This window comes from Culex quinquefasciatus, chromosome 1, assembly GCF_015732765.1.
Source record: "Culex quinquefasciatus strain JHB chromosome 1, VPISU_Cqui_1.0_pri_paternal, whole genome shotgun sequence".
NCBI classification, from domain to species: Eukaryota; Metazoa; Arthropoda; class Insecta; order Diptera; family Culicidae; genus Culex; species Culex quinquefasciatus.
In genome coordinates, this window is record NC_051861.1 from 107472515 (window position 1) to 107497518 (window position 25004).

General features: G+C 35.4%; 1 protein-coding gene and 1 pseudogene across 6 annotated transcripts in view; both read right to left on the reverse strand.

Annotated features, from left to right (window-relative positions):
• The window catches only part of LOC6041286 (stromal interaction molecule homolog), a 63300-nt gene that overhangs the window by 19651 nt on the left and 18645 nt on the right, over positions 1 to 25004 (reverse strand). For all 6 annotated transcript variants that reach the window (XM_038262981.1, XM_038262833.1, XM_038262885.1 and 3 more), the window contains exons 3-7: positions 9724 to 9881; positions 9311 to 9659; positions 9080 to 9252; positions 3653 to 4223; positions 3534 to 3581 (exon numbers count right to left, since the gene is read on the reverse strand). In XM_038262981.1, the coding sequence (XP_038118909.1) occupies positions 3534 to 3581; positions 3653 to 4223; positions 9080 to 9252; positions 9311 to 9659; positions 9724 to 9881 (1299 nt within the window). The remainder of the gene's footprint in view (positions 1 to 3533; positions 3582 to 3652; positions 4224 to 9079; positions 9253 to 9310; positions 9660 to 9723; positions 9882 to 25004) is intronic.
• LOC119769710 lies at positions 19591 to 20472 on the reverse strand (annotated as a pseudogene).

The following is a 25004-nucleotide window of genomic DNA, read 5'->3' on the forward strand; positions in this document are numbered from 1 at the left end:
AAAATAAAAGGTTTTACCGATATTTTTTGGATAATTTTGAAGGCGAGGATAAATTCATGTGATTAAAATTTTTAATCACAATTATTTGTTTTGTTTTTTTAAATTGCATTTTTAATACTAAATATTCAACTTTTAAAAATTTTATTTCTCTTTAGTAAGCTGCCGTTCTAAGCATAATTGTCCCATGTCATTTTTTGACGATTTTGACCTTTTGACATTTTTAAGTTTATTTTGTCGTATACTTTTCGAAAAACCCATAAAATCTAGTACTTTGTTCGGAAACTCATCAAAAACAACACCAAGTCTGTTTGTCCCATCGTTACACTTCTACGCATAATTGTCCCACCAAGTATTTTCTTTCACGGAATCATTAGTTATACGAATAATTGAGTCTTGTTCACATACTGTATAGCAATAGGATCATAAATAAGAGTGATAAACTACTAACTGGGGAGATTGGGGACACATAGGACGAAAGAACCCACGGGACAATTATGCGTAGAAACACAGAAATCGATCGAAAAATTTCAATCGAGTTTTTCTCAGTTGCACTTTTTTGAACATGGGACAATTATGCGTAGAACGGCAGTAAGGCCGTTGCAAATATTTTTCAAAGTTTATGTCAAACCCAAATGTTATATTTTTGTGTTTTTGAATAATGATATCGGTAAATTTTCAAATTCTTGATTTTGGAACATACATTTTCAAAATACCTTCAATTGAAAATTGATTATATATATTTGATTTAAAAATTCAAAAAAAATATATTTCAAAACTTCTTTCAAAAAATTTATAAAAGGAAATTGAAAAATATAAAATGCAAATAAATCTAAGGATTAAATTTAAAAAAAAATCTATTCTGAATTTATTTATATATTTTAGAATTATTCAATTTTAATCCTTCAATTTATTTACATTCTGATGTCATGTTTACAATTTTTTTAATTTTTCATTCTAATTTATAAATTTTTACCCCCTTTCAGGCACGACAGATCATATTGACTTAAAATTTAAAACTTTCTAAATCAGCTTATAATTTTCGTATGGTCTTAAACCGTTTCCCATCATAACCTTGACCTGAAAAAAGTGTAAACTAGCAAGTTGTGGTATCCAATAAATCGACAAAATTACAAATAAAATGATTTCTTTTTTCAAAATCTTGGCTTGTAAGAGTTGAGTTTTAAGAATGTTAAATTTTTGTTATGTTTTTATTTTTATATTTTTTTAGATTTTAAGCTTAAAAATTCATTAATCCTCTTTTTTATTTTAAAATTTTGAAAGAATTTTATTTTTATTTTTTTCGCATTTTTCGCAATTTTTATGAGTTTATTTTTTAAACATTAAATTTTTGTAATTTCTTTTGTTTTTAAATGCTTAACTTAAATTTTGAAATTTTATTTTTTTCAGATTTTTTTAGTTTAGAATATTACGCAATTTTATTGTTTAAGAATTTCGGAACACAGCGATTCTAATGTTAATTGCCTTGATTTCTTCTTTTTTTAACCTACTAAATTGTTTTGAAAATAAAAATTCTTAAGATTTTAAACAGGAAAGGCGGCACTTTTGAGGACCCGGAGTCGGAGTATTTTTTTCGGCCTATTTTCAACAACTTTTTATGTGTGTTGTTGTTAGGAGTTGCTCAATTTTCAAAATCCGGAATCGCTTGAAAAGCTCCGCAAATTATCAAAATTTCAAAATGTCAAAAATTACCAAATTTAAAAAAAAAACTTCGTCTATCATATTACAAAATTTATAAAATATTCCGTTGAAACATAGCGTTTTGATAAATAATTATTTTTTGCCTCTGATTTTTAAAGAAAATTTGAAAGAAGTAACAGCGATAACAGTGCTGAGAACGTAGCCTAGTCACCGAACGCTGCTCGCTAACTGGGCTGAACAAAAAATTACTAGGGGATCACCAATGCGTAGTATTTTCCTAATGAAATATGAAAAATTAAAATTACTCAAATTTATTTACAACAAAGCATATTTTTCATATTTCTTTAACTGTGACTTGAAATCAAAAAATAGTTTGGAAAAAGTTTTTTTTTATTTATTGAACATGATTTTTACATCCAGTAACCCCTCGGTCATTTCGAGTTTTTGACGTTTGTCTACTTTTTAACTGGGTCACGGCTTAGTTTTAAAGCGTCCAGTTACCGAACAAGTAGGGGTATTTTTTGACAGCTAAAACCCCCGCATTACCTCATCTAAACAAAATATATTGGTAACAGGCAATACGCTGACATTAATTTCAGTAAAATTTACAATCAGTACTTGGCTATCGTACTGAATGACAAGAGTCCTTAATTTGGGTGTAACTATTAAACGCCTTAGAGTGAAATCTACGATTTTTTTTAACGTAATTCTTCAGCATAGGGCAAAAGAGTTGACCGGGTCCAATATAGGGACACTTACCCTTCCAATGACATTTGCTAATATTATCTGAAGTTTGAATAACATGTATTTCCCAGCAGAGGTATCTTTTAAAAATTCAAAAAACACAACAGAAATTTTGTAAAATCATAGAAAATAATTCAAACTGTTGTTTTCAGATGCAGAAAAAGATTAAAAGTTTGGTTAAAGACAAATAATTTTGGCATGGAATTGGCGCTCAGGAAAATGTAATTTTGATCTTTCAAGTTCCACTTGAACAAAAACATTGAATTACAAACTATCCATTAGTTTTTTTTTAACACATAGATTTGAGGATTGATTGATAACACACTGAGTCTTACTGGGGGAAAGGAAACAGTTGGTAGTCAATTAAACATTCGATGTTTGACGAACAATGCTGTTAATATGTCGCTGCCTTATGCTTGTTTGTTACTTGCTAGTATTTATACGAATTTTGTTTTGTTTTTTTGTGTCATTGTCGTTTTCCAAAATTTAAGACAATTAAATATAGAGGTTATAGGAAAAGGATGGACTTAGTTTGTTTTAAAATACAAGAGATTGCACAACGGTCTTCCAATCTTAAGCACAATGTTACGTATGTGTGGTTCCTCTGAATAAGTTCCCCTTCTGGAGTATTTTTGGGGAGGGGTGGTTAGGATAACATTTTGTCAGGTCGTCAATCCGAGCGTCGTCGTCGACGTAAATATAAACACATGGAGTAAAAGAGAGATTTTGTGTGTGGATGTGCGTGGTTGTGCACGAGAAATAAGCACTACTTTGAATAAAAGGAGGTCTGCGCACTGTCACGACACTGCTGCTAACGTCCGCGCCTGGTTTCTACTACTCTAATTGATTGTGGTGCGCTCAACTTTGTGTAATTAAACTAATCTAGCTATGCTTGCTTGCACTGAAGGGGGGGCAGGGTCGAGACCTTCCACACACTTTACGGTGAAGGTTGATGGACTGATGCTTGAGAGAGGTGATGATCTCGAATCGAATTGAACAAAAAAGGAAACGTAACGTGTAATCAATAAGGAAACAGAGGAAACCGAAAAACGGGTTCAGAGAAAGTAATAAACTAGAGAGTTACTACTCCGATGAAAACACGGAAAAGTTGTCTAGACTGAGTAGCTTACCTTGCACGGAATCGTCATCTAGATCGTCCTGGCTGCTTGATAGACGCGCTGCAAAAGAGTACAAAGAAAGGGCGTTACAATCATCACAGCGACCTCCCAGCGATCCCAAAACCACTCACATCGATAGCTTTTACTGCCCGAGCCGCCGTTTCGGTTGTACAGCAGGTTCTCCAGATGGACCAGTCCGTTGTTGTTGACGACGCTGAAGCCGAGCAGCTGCTCGATCTGCTTCCACCGGTACATGCGTTCCTGCAGGTCGTTGGTGACGTCGTTCAGCGCGTGCCGTGCCTCCACGATGCTCCGGTCCACGTCGTCGATGCTTTTGCCGTGCGTCGACACGAACGCCCCGACCAGGCTCGAGCGCTTCTTCTTGAGCTTTTCGCACGCCTCGCGGGCCGACATCAGCTGCTTCTCCGCCTGGATGCGCTTCCGGATGTGGTGTTTGTTCTCCAGCTCGAAGGTGAGCTGCAGCCAGGCCTGCAAGCCCTGCGGCGGCGTCCAGCAGTGGTCGTTGATTTCGACCTCGGCGCGGGACAGTTCCGAGCGCAGCATTTCCACCTCCTGCTTGAGCTGCTGCAGCTCCAGGTCCGAGTTGGAGGAGGACAGCGTGGGGGCCTCGCGGAGCCGGCGCTCCAGGTCCATCTTTTCCTTGCCCACGTTCTCTTGCTCCTGGCGGGCGCGTTCGAGCTCCTGAAAGGGAAGATTGCAGTTTGTTATTACGGGAACATTCCCTTGGGAGGTTGGCCATCACGATACAGACCAAGCAAAAATGCGTCACGTGACCGTCAAAATCAAAAATCGATAGCCATTAGGTTTATCATCTTCATTAAAAACTATAATATTCTTTCAAGCTGAAATGGCAACACTTCAATGCCTTTCTTGTTCTAAGCTTGCTGGTTCTCCTACCTAGTTATCATAAGATAGCACAGAGGCATCGACTTACTGCTGCTGCATTCAGGATGGAAGTGCTACCAGAAGAGCCTGAATTAAAAGTTTTTACGGCGTTATCGTGGAAAAAAGACCTCATAACTCAATCATGTGTCATTCATTGAAATTAATAACTCAAAGAGTCCAATTTAACGAATCATCTCTGCGATAAACATTACGCAGTAGGCCTGACCGCTTCGCGTTTGTTTGACACTGTAATCATGTTTTTTTCTGTTTTCTCCTTAATTTGAAGAGCAGCGAATGACCAATAGGTTAAAATTGCAATTAATACAAACCCTTTTAATTTTATCAATCAGGTTTGAGGTCATCCACAATTTTTTTTACAAAAAAACGTCAAAATTTTCTAATAAGGTTTGAGTATAAACATCAGCTGAAAACAATTTAATATCAAAATTCCTGCTTTTTTAATCATTATTTATACGCATTTTAGTTCTTTTTCGATTTCCATAGATTTCCATTTTGTTATTTTGAAAGATTTGAAACTGATTTTTATAACATTTTTAATAAGACCAAGTACATCTGCCAACTTTTTGTTATGTTGTCCTCATTACTTAAACTTAAACTTTACCGAAGACAACAAATCAATCAGACAAATGACAAATTAAAGCAGGACAGTAAGCAAGAGAGCAACTCTCTTTTTTTCAGTCTGACCCCATTTACTTTGCTTTGTTTTGTTGATCACTTTCTCTTTTTTCCTCTCGTTCTCTCTCTCTTTTTCTCTACAGTACCGTCAGTGGGGGTGACTATGGGTCAAAAAACGATACACCTCTCGTATTTTCTTAATAACAAAAACAATTTAAATAACATCGAAAATCTTTCAACGGAGATTTGTTCTTAGATAGTTTACTAACATTTTCCCGAAATATGGTGGATTTTGATGAACACTACCTTAAATGCCAATTGTTTGAAAATTGACCCAATCTTACCCCTTAGAAGGGGTGACATTGGGTCAAATGAAACATGAATGATGCTCAAATACAACGATATGGTAAAAACAAGTCATCCAACAGTGTTTCTTGTTCGAGGGAATCGTATTGACACGCTACAATGTTTGAAGTGGAGATTTTCAAACATTTGGGTAGTTTTCGAGCAATTCTAACAATAATATTAGAAAAATGATTTTTCGAGAGGTAATTTTTGGCCAAAAACGTACCTTAACTTTAGACAGCTGCCAAAATAACAGGATTTGTTCTAGGAACGAGATTTTTTCAGCGAAGCCATCTTAAGATGTTCCCTACACAACCCTTTCAACAGAATTCATTTTCATTGAGAAGAACCTGAGAAATGGTAAAATCAGTCAAACATCACTTTGACCCAATCTCACCCCCCAGACCCAATGTCACCCCTACTGACGGTATTGTAGAAATCTATCTCGTGATTGCTTGCATGCAAGCACTCTCTTTCAATCACTCTTTCACATAAAATTCGCCGAAGATTCTTTTGCTTTATCAGAAAAGCATGATAATTGTAGTCGCTGAGCACTGAAAGTTTGATATTTTACAACCCTGGCTCTGTATTTTAGAAAAATTAATAGAGAGCGTTCTTTTATAACGTAACGCTGTAGGGGGTGAGGGTTCCGTTTTACGCATCATCAAAAATTTTGAACATTTGTATGGAAATTTTGTTACGGCATGGGTTCTAAAATCATTTTATTTTCGTTACGTAATAAAATAACGCTTCCACAGTGTACGTGTTTCTGAGGATCTCAAAGTTTATGCTTCCTCTCGAGTTGAGCTAGCGCTGTAATTTTTGTATGTTTTTGTAGGATAGTGTTATTTCTCTATCTTTAATTATCTTTCCCTCCTAATCTCTTTCTCGTTATCTCTCTCTCTCTTATTTTCTCTTTCTGATTATCTCACTTTTATTATCCTTTTTCTTTTTTACTCTCTTTCATTATATCTTTCTCTATCAGATTAGCTATCTCTCTTAATTTATCCCTTACGGTATTATCTAATCAAGAGAAACAATCGGAAGGGAACATGGCTCTCCTCTCCCGCGTATGAAAAATCGTTAAAAGGTAACTGAGCAATTCCAGCCCAAAACAAGAATTTTTTAGGTACTTTTTTCTCGACCCTCTCCGATTTCAATGAAACTTTGTAGACATTTTATCCTAGGCCTATAAAAGCTTGTGAAGATACAAACTTATAGGAAATTGGACGAGCTTTCCGGTAAAAATATTTTCGAGACTGAAAAATCAAGTCTGTCATATAGAAATTGCCAAAAACCATCAAAAACCCTATTTTTTCAACATTTTTATTTTTAAAACCGCTGTAACTTCACAAGGATTGGACTTAGGACAATGGTCAATATGGAGACTTTTATATAAAATTGTCTGCAGAATCGACTCTTGTGTTCGGTTTTTGAAAATTTTGATGTTTAGAGCACTTTTGAAAAAAAAAAAACAGTTTCAGTAAATGATTTTTGTATTTTTTTAGGTAAGTTGCTCCATCCTGCATTTTTCGTGAGTCTTTTTGTAACATCTTAGGCTATTTTCACAAAAAAATTGATCGAAAAAAAATCGTGGGCTCGCCTTCAAACTTGACTTTTAATCTTAAAAATAAAAAAATCTCATAAAAGTGGAGTGCTTTTTCTTTCAGTGTATTTTATTCGAAAAGCCCGTCAAATTTCCTACCAGTTTGTCTTTGACCACTTTTTGATACGATGCCACGGCTTCGAGATACAGCAAAATTTAAATTACGAAATACAAAAATATTTAAAACACTTACGCTCTTCTCACATGTCATTATCGAGTGTAACTGGCTCCATATACACAAAAATGGCTTTTATAGGCCTAGGATAACATGTCTACAAAGTTTCATTGAAATCGGAGAGGGTCGGGTACAACCAACTCCCTATTTGATATGGAATTGCTCAACTTAAAAAATCATCATCGGGATTATTCAGCGGAACTTCGATTCCACTACTACACTCTCTCTGTTACATTTATCTGTCTTTTTCCATTTCTCTCTCTCTCTCTCTCTCTCTCTCTCTCTCTCTCTCTCTCTCTCTCTCTCTCTCTCTCTCTCTCTCTCTCTCTCTCTCTCTCTCTCTCTTATTTATCTCTCCCTCTCTCTCTTTTATTTATCTCTCCCTCTCTCTCTTTCATTTATCTATCACTCTCTCTCTCTTTTATTTATTTCTCTCTCATTTATCTCTCTCTCTCTCTCTTTCATTTCTCTCTCTCTCTTTCATTTCTCTCTCTCTTTCACTCTTACATTTCTCTCTCTCTCTTTCATTTCTCTCTCTCTCTTTCATTTCTCTCTCTCTTTCACTCTTACATTTCTCTCTCTCTCTTTCATTTCTCTCTCTCTCTCTCTTTCATTTCACTCTTTCTCTCTCTCTCTCTCTCTCTCATTTATCTCTCTCTCTCTCTTTCGTGTATCTCTCTCTCTTTCATTTATATTTCTCTCTCTCTCTTTCATTTATCTCTATCTCTCTCTCTTTCATTTATCTCTCTCTCTCTTTCATTTATCTCTAACTCTCTTTCTTTCATTTATCTCTAACTCTCTCTCTTTCATTTATCTCTCTCTCTCTTTTATTTATCTCTCTCTCTCTTTCATTTATATCTCTCTCTCTTTCATTTATATCTCTCTCTCTTTTATTTATCTGTCTCTCTCTTTTATTTATCTCTCTCTCTTTCATTTATCTCTCTCTCTCTCTTTCATTTATCTCTCTCTCTCTCTCTCTCTTTCATTTATCTCTCTCTCTCTCTCTTTCATTTATCTCTCTCTCTCTCTCTCTTTCATTTATCGCTCTCTCCCTTTCCGTTTATCTGCCATTCTCTTTTGCCGTTTTCAAAAACGTGTTTCAATGTTTGACCTGGAGCGTGGTCCCGAAATTTGGTTGATTTAGGAGTCCCAAAATATAATTAATAATGTATTCAAAAGTCGGGCATTTACATGTGACAAAACGTCCTCTGCCTAAATTCTCTTTGGCCAGTTCTCGCACTTGCAGCGTGTGGCAAGATCAGATCGCCACAGTCCAGACTCGATTATCCGAAGGTCTCGCAATGAAAATCACTTCTGATAATCGAAATAGGATTTTTTTTTCGCTGTCCTTTTTTTTATTGTCGAGCTTAAGTATGACTTACTCTAAAATGATTTCTAAAGTCTTATGAACAACATTTTTAATTTTTGCTTTTGCGCCTAGGGTCAAAATTATTCAAAAACATCAAAAAAGTTGAAAATGAAAATTTTGTTTATTGGACATTTTCAACAAAAAAAAAACTCCAGAATTAGAATTTTTGACAGTAACAATTCAAATTTGACTAAAATAGGATCGAAGAACCTATTTTAGAAGAATTCAATTCGAAGAATTCGAATTCAATGTTAAGAAAATAAATGTTCATGATTTGTTTATCCGAAGTCTCATACAAACCTTCGGATAGTCAAGGCTTTGGATAATCGAGTCTGGACTGTACGGCTGTACTTCCTTATGAAGAGTGACAAAATTTCAAGGGGTTTTTGTTGAATATCTCGGGATTGAAATCGAATCTTAGGGATCTTTAAAGGTCAAAGGTGATTCATTGAATGCTGCATTCAACAGCGTTCTTAAATCAATACGAAGTTATAACCCCATCGCAATTTTCCTTTTCCTACCTTTTGCATGTCCTGCAGCGCCACCTCCGCCTTCAGCAGTCCCTCCACGTCCTTCGCCATCCGCTTGAGGTGTATCTTGGCGTTCTTGTTCTGCTGGTAGGCGTACCAACTGCCGATGATCGCCGTCAGCAGCAGTGTCACCAGCAGCAGGTCCTTCCACCGGGTGCCCGTTTCTATTGGAAAAAGAGGTTCAGGTTGAGAATGTTACAGATTCTGAAGTGTGAACCTCACCCCTCGGTGGCCCGAACAGCACCGCGTCCATCGCCTTCAGTGCAATCTTCTGCTTGTGGATCGGATCCTTGATGCCGAGCACGTTGCTCACGTAGTGCATGTTGTTGACGGCCATCCGCGGCAGCACCTTGCCGGTGACCTTATGCAGCCGGAACAGGTGCACGTACTGGGGCAGCTGGACGCTCTGGGCGAGCCACTCGGTCGTCTGGTCGACGGTCCAGTTGTGCACCTCGGAGCGCAGCCACGCCTCCCACAGTTCCTTCACCGAGATGTGCATGTCGTCGTTGAAGTGGAACGCCTTGTGGCGCTTCTCGTAGCCCGAGTCGTACTTGAGCTCCTCGCGCAGAAACTGGAATGGGAAAGGGGGAGGAGATCAGATCAAGTCATGGCTTCAAAGGACAAGTCCTACTCACATCATCCGACTCGGACAGGTCAATGTCCCCGTTGTCGTCGTCGTCGAGCTGCCGATGCAGCGACCGGATCGCCTCCATGCCGAGCTGGTCGTGGTGCGTGATGCACTCAAAGTCGTCCGCACTGCAGCCACCGTCGGCCGAGCCGCTGCCGTAGGTGCCTGAAATTAAAAACAAGAAATCTTAGGATTTAAATCAATCGTATTCGTAATTCGTGGGGCTGGACTGGGCGCTCGTGCGCCAACGGAATACAAACACACTCGGGGAAATTCGAAAGGTCGGAATTGTTTGATATCTGGAGGATGTTGATGACGGATTTGAATGGTGGTGGCTCGGTTCAGGGAGAGCTGGTAATTGGTAACACAAATCGAAAAGAAGGAACGAAGCAACCATGATTGGATGAAGCAGCTGGGAATGATCCGCCGGACGATTTGTTGGCCACTTCTTCAACCGTGCTTCCTGGAATCTCCGAACAAAGAATGTCCTCCTCGCCGAAACAAAAAAACAATCAGAACGTTACCATATACAACAATTATCGCTATCGCATAACCAAGAGTTTCAAGCCACAGAGTGCTTCCTCAAACAGCTTTGTAGTGTGTTAGGCATTAACAAAGTGCAACGAAACGACAATTGCTTTTGCTAACAGGCGGAACGATGTCTACCTGCTGAACGACCCTCCCTCATCCCAACTTATTAAAGTTTATCGCAAATAGCTGCAACACCATGGCACGAGCTGCTCGCTTTTATTACTTTAATTACCCTTTTGTTTTCCTTTCCTTCTGGAAGGCAAATTTTAATACGTTTAATCTTCGTGGGTGCGCGCGGCCAGACTAAATGCTAAAATCAACACCGACGACGGCGTTTAATGAAATTGGAAGGCGATAAGGGGAGGCGGCTTCCAGAATATGCTTAGCAATAACTAGGGGAACAGCATCTAATTCCAGCGTGCCTCTAATGTTGGCAGGTCAGAACTTTGACATTCAATTAAAGCTCATTAAAAGCGATTTCAACAGAAGTCGAGTGATAAATAGCTCAATAAGAAGTGAGCAAGCAAGTTTCTATCAAAAGTTTTGCAAAATTAGTTGTTTAAATAGTGAAAATCAGCAAATTGGATGGAGTTAGGAGCGAGTGCTTAACCTGCCAAAGATACGAGAATTTCCCCTACTTGGCGGAATTAGAAAGATCAAAAAACGTTGTATCTTCGGTATATTTTTGAAAAATAAAATACAAATACAAATCAAAATTGTTTGTTGTCGGAGAACAAAACACAATAGTTTATGAAACTAGACTCTGCCGAGATGGATACATACAACGAGTGCTGAAAAAATCATTCTTTAACCCTCTACAACCCAACCCCGCCTTTAGACGGGCTTCAATTTAAAAAATCGCCAAAAATCCATTTTTCAACCAATTGATGATCTTTAACACTGGGACGCCCAACGCATGTCTAAATTTTAGGAAAATTTTAGTGTTGGAAGTTTGACTTGTTTTATGTGATTTTGAAAATGTTTTTAAAAATGTATTTTTTAGAGGTTAACTTTGGCTGTGTTTTAACTAAAATTTCCTATATTTTAAGTAAAAAGAAGTATGCAGTAATTTTTGTAGTGTCCCAAACTATGCATCTACGCATTTTTTACAATTTAAATGATAGTGGTGCAATTTTTTTTATATAGACATCACACCGTCTTTTCAGACTGAATTTACTAGCTAACGGGACAAACACAGAACACCCAGAGGAGATGGCGGGAATCGAACCCGGGCCCCTTAGCACACATGAGGGATCGGCAGCCGAAGCCACTAACCACCGCGCCACGGGGTCCTCGGTTTTATAGCAGAAAATGTGAAAAACAAGAAAAAAATTAAAAAGTGACCGTAAAAACATAAAAAAATTAGATAGGCAAAATGTAATGATACGAGGTGGTAGAATACACACAAAAAAATATTTCTGAATGTTACATCATTTATGATGTAACACTTTTGCACGTCATTAAACATTTATATTTAAATGAAATTTGATGTAAATTTGCAACAAATTATACGTAAAAACATGATTTTACGTGTGATTCAACCGTTTACGTCGAATCTCAAGTTTACATCAACTGAGTTTACATGTGATTCATTTTTTCCGTGTCGAGTAAATTCACATATTTTTTTTCTGTGTAGGCCAAATACTACCAAAAACAAACATGAACTAAACAAGATAAATGCAAATTAAAATATTAAAAATGAAACATGAAAAACATAAAACAAGAGAAGTAAAGTTTTTCGTAGAACAAAAGTTGCTCAAAATGACCTTCTGAACACGGGAAAAATAAAAATCTTCGAAAAAATAAAATGTGGGCAGTAGAGGGTTAACAGAATATTCCAGTCATTTTTTTCGCATTATATGAGGTCTTAGACTATGACAAACGAACTAAACTGCACTTTTTCGTGTTTGAAAGTTGTTGTGTTCGGCAAAGTTGAAGGTATTGGTTAGGAGTCCTAACTTATGACAGTAAAAAAATAGGTACACTTTCAAAAAAACCCCATTTGTTACATCAAATTTGTATTGAGCAATTCTCTGAGATTTCGGTCATTCGATTTTTTGTATTTTTTAATCCGTCTGACCCTTTTTTTGTGCCTTCACTGCCGTTCTACGCATAATTGTCCCATGTTCAAAAAAGTGCAACTGAGAAAAACGCGATTGAAAATTTTCGACCGATTTCTGCGTTTCTACGCATAATTGTCCCGTGGGTTCTATTCGCCCTATGTGGCCCTAATCGCCCCAGTTAGCAGTTTATCACACTTATTTGTGATTCTCTTGCTATAAAACAGGTAAACAAGACATAATACTTAGTAAAACTAATGATTCCGTGTAAGAAAATACTTGGTGGGACAATTATGCGTAGAAGTTTAACGATGGGACAAACAGACTTGGTGTTGCTTTTCATGAGTTTCCGAACAAAGTACCAGATTTTATGTGTTTTTCTTAAAGTACACATCAAACTAAACTTATAAATGTCATAAAGTCAAAATCGCCCAAAACTGACATGGGACAATTATGCGTAGAACGGCAGTGAAGGTTACAGTTAATTTTTTTTTAAATAGTACGCGTATTTTACCAAAAAAATCAGTTTTTCTTACATGTAAAATTGAATTTCCAATTGAAAAATACATTTGTGAAATTTCGCTTATGTACACAATTTTTTAGTCATTTTTTTTTTTTGGAAATAGTGTCGATCCTCATTCGTCTTTGATTTTCCAACAAATCCAACAAAACATTTTTTTTCGGAACTTCATAATCAAGTCTAGCATTTCCAAAAACCTGGATTATAAATTTGAGGTGTTGAAATTCTGCACGTTGAAATTCTGAAAATATTTTTGAGATGGACGAGGATGGACCTACTGATGACAAAAAAACGTTGAAAATGTCGGAAAACCCTTAGTGACTCCTCTTGGCTCGATTTACTTGGCAAAAATCGATTATGGTTTAGAAGTCGCTGTCGAGCGTTGAAGTTTGTCGAAGAGTACAAGAAGATCCGAGTTGATCCTGATGAGTTATTAAGGAATTGAATTTCCTGCAACAATCTCAATTGGACATATTGGAGTTTTTTATTTGAAAATTAGCACATTTTCATAATTTGCAATATGGATATCAATCAAAGCTAAATTTTGTATTAGTAAACTTTCACAAGATACCGTATTTTGTGAATATTTTCAAATTCAAATCTTTTCAAAGTGTATAAATGTATTTTTCTTCGTTTTTGAAATAATGAGAATTTCACAATCCAAACTCGTTAGAAAGAAAGGAACATCTTAACAAAATATCACATCTTTTGGTACCAATATTTCAAATTACGAAAATTTTAGTTTTTTGGAAAAAAGATCCTTTATGAAAAAACGTTACTTAATCCACCTTTAGGTGGTTGGTGCCTTCCTCGCATTCATACACCACACAGCCTCAAAAAAGTGTATAAATAACAATTAATTTATCAAAATATCTGAGATACGGCCTCAAAAAAAGTGAATTAAAACACTAAAGTACTTATAACTTTTGATAGGGTTGTCAGATCTTCAATCTTTTGGGCTTGTTGGAAAGGTCTTTTGATTATCTATCCAACGATGGGTCGCATGATAGATCCGGACATTTTTTTTATTAAAATATTCGAGATCCGGCCTCAAATAAGTGTATAATTAACACTTAACTGCTCATAACTTTTGATAGGGTTGTCAGATCTTCAATCTTTTGGACGCGTTGAAAAGGTCTTTCAAATACCTTTCTAACAATATATAGCATGGTGGGTTTTCTTTCTTACAAAAACCACCCTTTTAAATATTTCAAACTTAAGCCAAATCGTTTTTTTAGCATAACTTTCGAAGTACTTTTCTAAACTTCATAATATTAACTAGGGTCTTGTGGGACCCCAAGACGGATCGATTGAGACTAAAACGGTCCAAATCGGTTCAGCCAGTTCGGAGATAATCGTGTGCATATTTTTCGGTGCACGGAATCATATCCTTACACACGCACAGACATTTGTTCAGAATTTGATTCTGAGTTTCATTGTTCAAAAAGATCAAAAAACTAAACCTTAAAAATGATTAAAATAGCATCTAATATTAAGGTATAAGTAAATTAGCAAATTTTTAACCGATTTGCAATTTAAAACATTTCCGTTTTTCGAAAATTTTCTAAATGAGTGTTTTCTCAAAGCTCAAAGTTACCCTTTTTCCTATAAAAAAAATATATAAAATATTTATCATTCAAAATCACTAGATAAAAATTTAAACAAATATTTCAAATATTTTTTGATTTTTTATGTAGTATTTTTTAATGATAAAATAAAAAAAGACAAATATTCGGGGTAGGAAGTCAAATCTCATTATAGAGTAACTATCATTTATTTATAAAAATCAGGGCCTAGTTCATACCATCACATTTAGACAGTAAAAAATATCTGGTGTAATTTTAACACTGAAAATATGTAATTTTACCTCTTTTATGGTGTAATGTAACTTTTTCAGTCAAAATCGAGCTAAAATTACATCATAAAAGAGGAAATAATCAACCTGCCAAATTTACACAATTTTTTACTGTGTATCCTCTATCTATTGGATCTAAAACGAAAAATGTTTTCAAACATATTTTGCCAGTATGTTTGAGTTTAAGTCGTAAGACCAAAAAAATTTTAAAAAAGAGTTTATCAATTTAAAAAATCGCTAGTTTTTAGCGGATTTTAAAAACATTTTATTATTTTTATGCAGATCTTGTGATTTTTTCAGTATATTTTTTTTCGCACTGTCCTAATCAGAGCTCACAACTTTACCGAAGACACCAAATCAATCAGGAATTTATTTCCCCTCTGCGACTTGACATTTCGGTAACTTCAAGTCCTTGTGGGCCGATTCAGATACTATTTGCAAAAAAAATGAGATTTGTATGAAAAAAAAAAAGAAATTAAAAAAAACAAACATCCTCAGGTGCATTACATCATCTTAACGATGAACCTGTCCAATCTTAAGCAACTACAAATTAAACACAACTCAAGACTCGACTTCGTCTTCCGACCCATCAGATGAGTGGAAAGCTCTCAAAATTTATTTCCGTCACGCCGCCACCAGAAGAATGTGGAATGTGCAATGTTTGCCGATTGTGAATCATTGTTTTTTTTCGCAACACAGTGTGATGATGTTCCATGTAGCCAAAACAGGAGGATTCACGCAGAAATGTATGTTTTTGTTTTTTTTTAGCAAAACGTGCCCTTTCAATGTTACAGGATGCAGTTTTTTTGTTAGGTGGTTTGTATGACTTTGTTCGGTGCACGCAGGTAGACCAAACAAGTTGTTGAATTCCTGGGTAAAAGTGTGATAATATGTCAGTTGGAAGAAATTTAAATGTTTTGGATGCAACAGGTGTCGACTTGGAATAGTTCCTGATACTGTTGCATGTGTTAAAAATTCATTCGTATGGCAATGGCACAATGCGAGATCCAGATGATCCCAGTTTTACGATCTCCAACGGATAAATCTCTGAACGGCATTTACGTCATAGAGCGACAATTTACTTTAATTATCTTTATTATCGGAAACCGGTTACAGTATACACAGATAACTTGAGCAAGCCGGTACTTTATGGTGGCGTCTCCTTGGGAGTCTCTCTAAATTAATAATTAACAGTAAATGAAAATTTATTTAATTGTGCACACTTTTCAGAACTTGCAAAATGTAATTACTGAGTCATACCAATTCCGTTAAACATAACCTAATAAAGCAATCTCTACTTCCCTTATCATTTCCAGAGAAAACACTCATCAAGAGCAGTGAAAATAAATTTGCACCATTCCCCAAATTTTCGCACGTTCCCAAATGACGCGACTTCTTTCACCATTTGGCCCAGCAACAATTAATATGTTTAATTGCAGAAACATATGGCAACAAACCAGCGCGAGAGTCACGGTCTTTGATCTGTTTTGTTAGCCGTGGCATTGCTTGCAGCAGATTTAGTATTATCTATCCGATGTTCGTTAGGGTGGTTCCATGTCAAGAACAAACTGTTTTTCGCCCTTCAAAGTTTGTAGAACAATTTCGTTCCTAATAATTTTTAATTGAAGTGAAAATTAATTTGAGAACAAATTTTGACAAATTTAGAACCACCCTAGTAGTAGCTACTCCTGCCGGGTCGCAATTCTCAGCTGCTCTGCGTCGACTAGCTGAAACAACCCCAAACACAAATACACGACGACGATCTGGACCGGCAAAAAGTGGCCGACGACCGAGATTTGAAAATAAATTGTGTTTGCAGATTTGTGCGCGCGCGACTTGTATCTCTCTTTCTCTAGCCACTGCCACCCACGCGACCGGTTTAGTGGTATCGCGGCTGAGACGAGGGACGGTTTGTTGATAGTGTAAACAGAGAGGCGGCAAGTTGTTGTCTTTGAGGCGGAGATATGTTAGTAAACGGATTAGGCGTTAAGAGTACACGGAACAAAATCCGGTTTGCGGAATCGCAAACTTTGCTTCCGATTTACTCTAAAAATCGCAAATCTTGGTTTGCACCCGTCAGCAGGAAGCATTGCTTCCAATATCGCAAACGATGATTTTCGATATCGCAAACGTAACGCAGTAACGCCTACCCCGCCAAAAGCACGCAGCACGCAGCCACCACAATATTTACTTTTTTGAATTGACCGTTGATTCCCGATTTTTTTGGTGGAAATAAGAAGAAGAAGAAGAGGTTTATTTTTGAATTTATTTATTCATAGTACAAAACCGAATCAGAGAAATTACGTGAGTTGCTTACTACGAAATTTTGATTATATCAGTTGTGTTTTGCTTTTGCTTGGTAAAAAACACACCATGCACTTGCTAAAGTCTTTGTGACCGGAACCGTCACCGCGACGGCGATGCTTCGGTGACGATTCTTCAGGTCCTTCTCGTGCTCGGTGACGTCGGCGGCTAGCCGATCCGGATGGAGGTGCTGAGACAGGTGCAGCGTGCACGGGTGGTTGATCTGGCACGTCCCTTGAGTGGATTCGCGTAGGTTTATGGCGGAGCCCGAGTGACTCTGGAGCATGTGGCGCCACACGAGGGCAACAAAGGCGCCAAAGGCACGATCACGATTCCAATTCCTTCCTACACCTCAAGGATCGGCTTGAGCAGAGTGTCCTCCGATTGAACAAGTCCTCAGAATCTTCACCAGAAGTCGGATCTGTGAAGGCGTTTGCCAAACTCACGCTGCAGTCGCGAGCCTGTGAAATATAACACAAAAATAAATTGCAATATTATTGTCTCTCGACTCAAATAAAATAATTGTCCAAAATTCAAAAAAAATTAAAATTCCCCATTTTTTTTTTAATTCTCTACAATTCTCTAAAATTTGAGAAGTTTTTCCAAAATTCTGTTAAATATTCCAAAACTCTTTGAAATTCTAAAAAAAAAACCAAAAATCTCTAAATTTACCTAAAAATCTTTAAAAAATTTCTAAACATTTCAAAAATTCTCTAAAAACTTCTGAAATTCAGTAAAATTCTTCAAAATTCTTAAAAATTCTCTAAAATTCTCTAAAATTCTCTTAATTTTTTTAAAATTCTCTAAAATTCCCGAAAATTCTCTAAAATTCTATAAAATTCTCTAAAATTCACTAAAATTCTCTAAAATTCTGTAAAATACTATAAAAATCTCTAAATTATCTAAAATTCTCCAAAAAACTTTAAAATTCTCTAAAGCTATCAAAAATTCTCTAAATTTCTCTAAAATTTTCTAAAATTCTCTAAAATTCTCTAAAATTCCCTAAAATTTCCTAAAATTCCCTAAAATTCTCTAAAATTCTCTAAAATTCTCTAAAATTCTAAAATTTTTTTTTGTATCTAAAATTTTTTTTTGTATTGTTGTATTTTGTATTTTGTATTTTTGTATTTTTGTATTTTTGTATTTTTGTATTTTTGTATTTTTGTATTTTTGTATTTTTGTATTTTTGTATTTTTGTATTTTTGTATTTTTGTATTTTTGTATTTTTGTATTTTTGTATTTTTGTATTTTTGTATTTTTGTATTTTTGTATTTTTGTATTTTTGTATTTTGTATTTTTGTATTTTTGTATTTTTGTATTTTTGTATTTTTGTATTTTTGTATTTTTGTATTTTGTATTTTTGTATTTTTGTATTTTTGTATTTTTGTATTTTTGTATTTTTGTATTTTTGTATTTTTGTATTTTGTATTTTGTATTTTTGTATTTTTGTATTTTTGTATTTTGTATTTTGTATTTTTGTATTTTTGTATTTTGTATTTTTGTATTTTTGTATTTTTGTATTTTTGTATTTTTGTATTTTTGTATTTTTGTATTTTTGTATTTTTGTATTTTTGTATTTTTGTATTTTTGTACTTTTGTATTTTTGTATTTTTGTATTTTTGTATTTTTGTATTTTTGTATTTTTGTATTTTTGTATTTTTGTATTTTTGTATTTTTGTATTTTTGTATTTTTGTATTTTTGTATTTTTGTATTTTTGTATTTTTGTATTTTTGTATTTTTGTATTTTTGTATTTTTGTATTTTTGTATTTTTGTATTTTTGTATTTTTGTATTTTTGTATTTTTGTATTTTTGTATTTTGTATTTTTGTATTTTTGTATTTTTGTATTTTTGTATTTTTGTATTTTTGTATTTTGTATTTTTGTATTTTTGTATTTTTGTATTTTTGTATTTTTGTATTTTTGTATTTTTGTATTTTTGTATTTTTGTATTTTTGTATTTTTGTATTTTTGTATTTTTGTATTTTTGTATTTTTGTATTTTTGTATTTTTGTATTTTTGTATTTTTGTATTTTTGTATTTTTGTATTTTTGTATTTTGTATTTTGTATTTTTGTATTTTTGTATTTTTGTATTTTGTATTTTTGTATTTTTGTATTTTTGTATTTTGTATTTTTGTATTTTTGTATTTTTGTATTTTTGTATTTTTGTATTTTTGTATTTTGTATTTTTGTATTTTGTTGTATTTTTGTACTTTTTATTTTTGTATTTTTGTATTTTTGTATTTTTGTATTTTTGTATTTTGTATTTTTGTATTTTGTATTTTTGTATTTTTGTATTTTTGTATTTTTGTATTTTTGTATTTTTGTATTTTTGTGTTTTGTATTTTTGTATTTTTGTATTTTTGTATTTTGTATTTTTGTATTTTTGTATTTTTGTATTTTTGTATTTTTGTATTTTTGTATTTTTGTATTTTTGTATTTTTGTATTTTTGTATTTTTGTATTTTTGTATTTTTGTATTTTTGTATTTTTTTTTGTATTTTTGTATTTTTAAATTTTTGTACTTTTGTACTTTTGTATTTTTGTATTTTTGTATTTGTGTGATTTTTTAATTTCCTTTTTTCTTTTGTATTTATGTTGTATAATTTTTTTCGTATGTTTGTGTTGTTGTTTTCTTTCTGGTTTCATTGGTGTTTTTAAACTTGGCTTTTTTCTGGCGAGCCTCTAGTATAGGTTGTCGTCGGTGCTGTAGCGTTGTAGTTGTTGAAGTCGTATGGCTGTGGACCTACACCAACGATGTTCCGGCCAAACTCTAATCACTTAGCGAGGCACATAGATACCGGACATCCGTGTCAATTATCGTCGGAAATATAAAGATGGGGTGGCAAATTCCGCCGGCTGGAATTAGAAAGAAGCTTTTGAAATTTGTTTGAAAGCTTTGCCAAAATTGGACACTAACCTTAGTCTGATTAGTTTTATCCGGACTGAACTATTCAGTCTTGAATCACTGTCAGCGTACAATGGCGGAAGAACCGCCGAAGAGATTGGTGTAGCTGGTGACCCGGATTTCTAGTTTCGCGACTCCAACGCAATCCTCGATACCGGCCATCTGGAGCAGCTTCTTCGGGACCGGGGCCGACACAATGCGAACCGGATTGAGGTGCACCAGGACGGTACCGCACTTGCCAAAGACCTTGCAGAGCACGGTGTGGGGCTTGCCGATCTTGTTACCCTAGTAACCACGGCGAACCGGTATGACCGACAGCTTGGCCAGGATAATGGCACCGTGGATGGCGGTGGCCACTTCCTTGCTGCACTTGACGCCGAGACAGATGAGGCCGTTGGAGTCACCGATGGCGACGAGCGCCTTGAAACGGGTACGCTGACCGGCACGAGTCTGCTTTTGGACGGGCATTTGAGCGGCTCAGGATCGGGAGCGAGTACAGGTAGATCTCCTCCAGGGTGCGGATCTTGCCATCGCGCACCAGACGACCAAGCTTGGTCACTGGAACCCATTCCTTGGAGTCTTCCTTGCCGCGACCACGGCCCCGTTCGCGTCTTCCGCGGCTCGCACCTCGCACCGGCACCACCGCGAGAACCAAATCCTTGAAGATTTGTCCGTTTCGGAACTGTTTCCGACGCAGAATCGTGGTTTTTTTATCCGGGAAAAGCAGCAGCAACTGGACCTGCTGCGACACTCAAGTTGACACTCAACGAAATAAACAAAATAAAAATAGGTTATGTTTGCTGTTAGTTTACTACTTGCGAAAGATGCGAACAGCTGATCCTGACAGTGTAACGCATTGGCTGCGGCGGACTGGGCAAAAAAATGCGCCGCAAACATGGTGTTTGCGATTTTGCAAACTTTTTGCTTCAATATCGAAAACATTTTTTCCAATATCGCAAACATTCCCGATGATTTCGGAAACTTCCAATGTTTTCGAATTCGTCGCAAATATTTTTCGGATCCAACGACCAGATTTTGTTCCGTGTAGATAAGTCTCCAGAGTAAACATGATAATTGCCACTGGAAGTTAAATTGAATTTTGGCTTTTTTGATTTTTTCATGACCACCTAAATTAAATTTTTAACAACACAGCAAAAACATAACCTTTGTGTAAAAAGATACTTAATATATACATTTTTTGTAAACACAAAAAAAAAATACAGCCGACGGGATTCAAACCCAGCACCAACAGTAAGGAATGGTGCATTAGCCCGCTCGGCCAATAGACCGACGAAGAATGGAAAGGATAAACGCATAGGGGAAATAAACCCATTTTAAGCCTAATAAGCGGTCTTGTATGAATGATGCTGGATAATCTGGAGTGATCATTGAAATTCAGTAAAACCAAGTACACCAACGAGTAGAGCAACATTTTGTGAACATTTCTGTTTATTTTCACTTTTATTAAAAGTTATGCTATTCCTTTTACAAGCATTTTAAAAAAATATTTCAAAAACGCATTCTAATCAGTCATGTGCATTGGGCCACGCCCATTTTTGTATTTTCAGCTTAGTGCTTTTTTTCTTCCAGCGCTCTTTTGGGTCTACTTCGTGCTGCCAAAATTGATGAAATTTTGAGCGAACACTCACGAAAAGTAGCATTTATAGAGAAAGTTTCCTGGCAACACCACAAGCGCTTCTCGCTCGGTTTCTTCAGCCTTCGATTGGTTCTTCGGGATGGTCAAAATTGAAACGGCAAAAGACTTAGCGCGTTTGTTTTTTTTATGGCGCTTGCTAATTATTTACATGTTTTGGGATTATTTTTCAAGTGAGTGACTAAGTAACGGTCAAAAGAACATGTAGCCGGTAGTTGGAAGAAATTTTATATCTTAAGCGCTTTGAAATCGTTAGCGCAAGTGAAAAGATATTGATGGCGACTTTCGTTAAGCCGTTAACCTCTGATCTTGCGTGTGGATGTGTGTGCCACCAAAATGATGAGAAATGGTCTCGCAAAATAGAAATTATTATCAAAAGTGCATTAAATTTGATCTTTTTGGCCAGTAAGTGGCATACATTTGCGTGCTTACTTGAGGCGGTGCTGTTGCTGGTAAGTTTACAGCCTAAATAGTATTTTTGGAGCTTTAATCGAGCATCAAACTCTCCATATGACAAAGATAGGTGTTTGATTAGAAAGGGTAAAAAAAAAAAAAAAACTTCATCATCCCGGTACGAGAATCGAACTCACGACCTCTGGATTGGAAATCCAGCACGCCGCTAGTCGAAACCCATCCCCTACCGGTCAGTATTCCCAGTGAGTAGAATAACTCTTTGAAGGGATCTGACTTTGCCGAGCCAGACAGGAATCGAACCCATCACCTTCCGTTTACAAGGCGAAACCCGTACCCTCACGGCCACGGTAGCTCGGTATATTTCCCCTCTATATGAGCTTGATATCTCGGTCAAGTAGGTTTCCCATACCGATGGCCTACATTTTTCAGGGTGTAATATTACATGATATTTCATAGAATAATGCAAAATTTATATTATATTCAGGCCTGGATCACTACTTTTTTGCAGTGAATTTAATCAAATTACTGTAAAATAAATTCAAGCAAATAACCGTAAACCGGGTTGACAGTGACAGTGATTTCAATTTATTTTTCAAATATTGATCAATCCGCAAGACTTGTCTCAAGATTTATACCGTAAACTGGGGTGACTTTGATAGCCCGGGGTGACATTGATAGAAATTTGATTTGGCCACTAATTTTGATACATCCAATATAACCAATATATTTTTGCATATATGTTCGATAATAAGCTATCCCTTAAAAATCACCTCGGGCTTTTAAAGTCACCTCAGTTTACGGTACTTTTAAAACATCTACTGGGGTAGGCCACACATTGTCCATGTACGATTTTTTAAAACGAGGTGACTTTGGTAGTCAGTGTGTTTCTCATCGATTTCCGTCTACAAGTTTGAAATTGAATTTATAACGTCAAAGTTGCCCACAGTAAGATTATTTTTAATGTTCCGTTTACAAAAAAAAAATACAATTAAATGTTTGTTGAACTAATTTTTATACTTTTAATAAAATGTGTTTAAATTTGAGTTTCAATGAATAAAAAGTTCCATGTTTGATTAAAAAAATATTTTTAGATATTAATTTTCCATGACAATAAAAATTCAAAATCCAAATCAATATTGAGCAATTCCAGCCCAAAACAGGAATTTTTTAGGTGCTTTTTTCTCGACCCTCTCCGATTTCAATGAAACGTTGTAGACATGTTATCCTAGGCATATATAAGCCATTTTTGTGTATATGGAGCCAGTTACACTCGATAATGACATTTGAGAAGGGCGTACGTGTTTTCAGTATTTTTGTATTTCGTAATTTAAATATTGCTGTATCTCGAAGCCGTTGCATCGTATCAAAAAGTGGTCAAAGACAAACTTGTAGGAAATTTGACGGGCTTTCCGAAAAAAATACACTGAAAGAAAAAAACACTCCACTTTTATGAGATTTTTAGATTTTTAAGTTTAAAAGTTAAATTTGAAGGTGAGCCCACGATTTTGTTTCGCTCAAATTTTTTGTGAAAATAGCCTAAGATGTTACAAAAAAAACTCATGAAAAATGCTGGATGGAGCAACTCACCTAAAAAAATACAAAAATCATTTACTGAAACTGTTTTTTTGAAAAGTGCTCTAAACGTCAAAATTTTCAAAAACCGAGCACGAGAGTCGATTTTTCAGACAATTTTACATAAAGGTCTCCATATTGACCATTGTCCTAAGTCCAATCCTTGTGAAGTTACAGCGGTTTTAAAAATTAAAATGTTTAAAAAATAGGTTATGAGCCATGTAATTAGCTTATATCTGTAAACCAATGCACAGTGTTCGGAATGGCAAAATTAAGTGGAATAAATTGATAACTCCTTTATTTGACGTCCTAGCCAAATTGTGTCTTGGGAAGAGTTGCTGTACTTGATAAGGGCTATCTTTTAAAGTTATTGACATACAGGGTGACGACCTTCCAGGGTGTCAACCAAAAACTAACTTTCTTGGATGACGTCAAATTTAAATCGAGATATCTAAAAATAGACACGGATAGACACGGAGATATTTTCAGGGAATGTAGTTGAAAGTGTGTAATTTCAGGTGCATCGTTCGGTTTTGCGCCAAAATGCGCCATTTTGAAAACATAGCAACTTGAAAATAGGCTCAAAATCACATAAAAATGGTTATAACTCTTCAATAAAGGCTCAAAACATTTTGCTGTCTTCGGCAAAGATGTGTAATTTTATGTCATAAACAACTCTTCAGAACATAGTAGGCCGCTAAAATGCTAACATTTTGAGTTATCATCAAAAAAGTGCTTTTTTGGACCATTTTTGCAAAAATGGCGTATATCTCGAGTAGATTAAGAGCTACAAATTTGGTGCCTTCGACAAACTTTCATGAAATTTTCTCCTCTACAACTTTGCCGAAGACACCAAAGCCCTACAACGTCATCCAAGAAAGTTAGTTTTTGGTTGACACCCTGGAAGGTCGTCACCCTGTATGTCAATAACTTTAAAAGATAGTCCTTATCAAGTACAACAACTCTTCCGAAGACTAGGACTTGGCTAGGACGTCGAATAAAGGAGTTATCAATTTATTCCACTTAATTTTGCCATTCCGAACACTGTGCAATGCATCCAATTGAAATGTGGTCTAAGACAAACTTATGGGAAATTGGACGAGCTTTCCAGTAAAAATATTTTCGAGACTGAAAAATCAAGTTTGTCATATAGAAATTGCCAAAAACCTTCAAAAAACCTATTTTTTCAACATTTTTATTTTTAAAACCGCTGTAACTTCACAAGGATTGTACTAAGGACAATGGTCAATATGGAGACTTTTATGTAAAATTGTCTGAAAAATCGACTCTCGTGCTCGGTTTTTGAAAATTTTGACGTTTAGAGCACTTTTCAAAAAAAACAGTTTCAGTAAATGATTTTTGTATTTTTTAGGTTAGTTGCTCCATCCAGATTTTTCATGAGTTTTTTTCTAACATCTTAGGCTATTTTAACAAAAATTTTGAGCGAAAAAAAAATCGTGGGCTCACCTTCA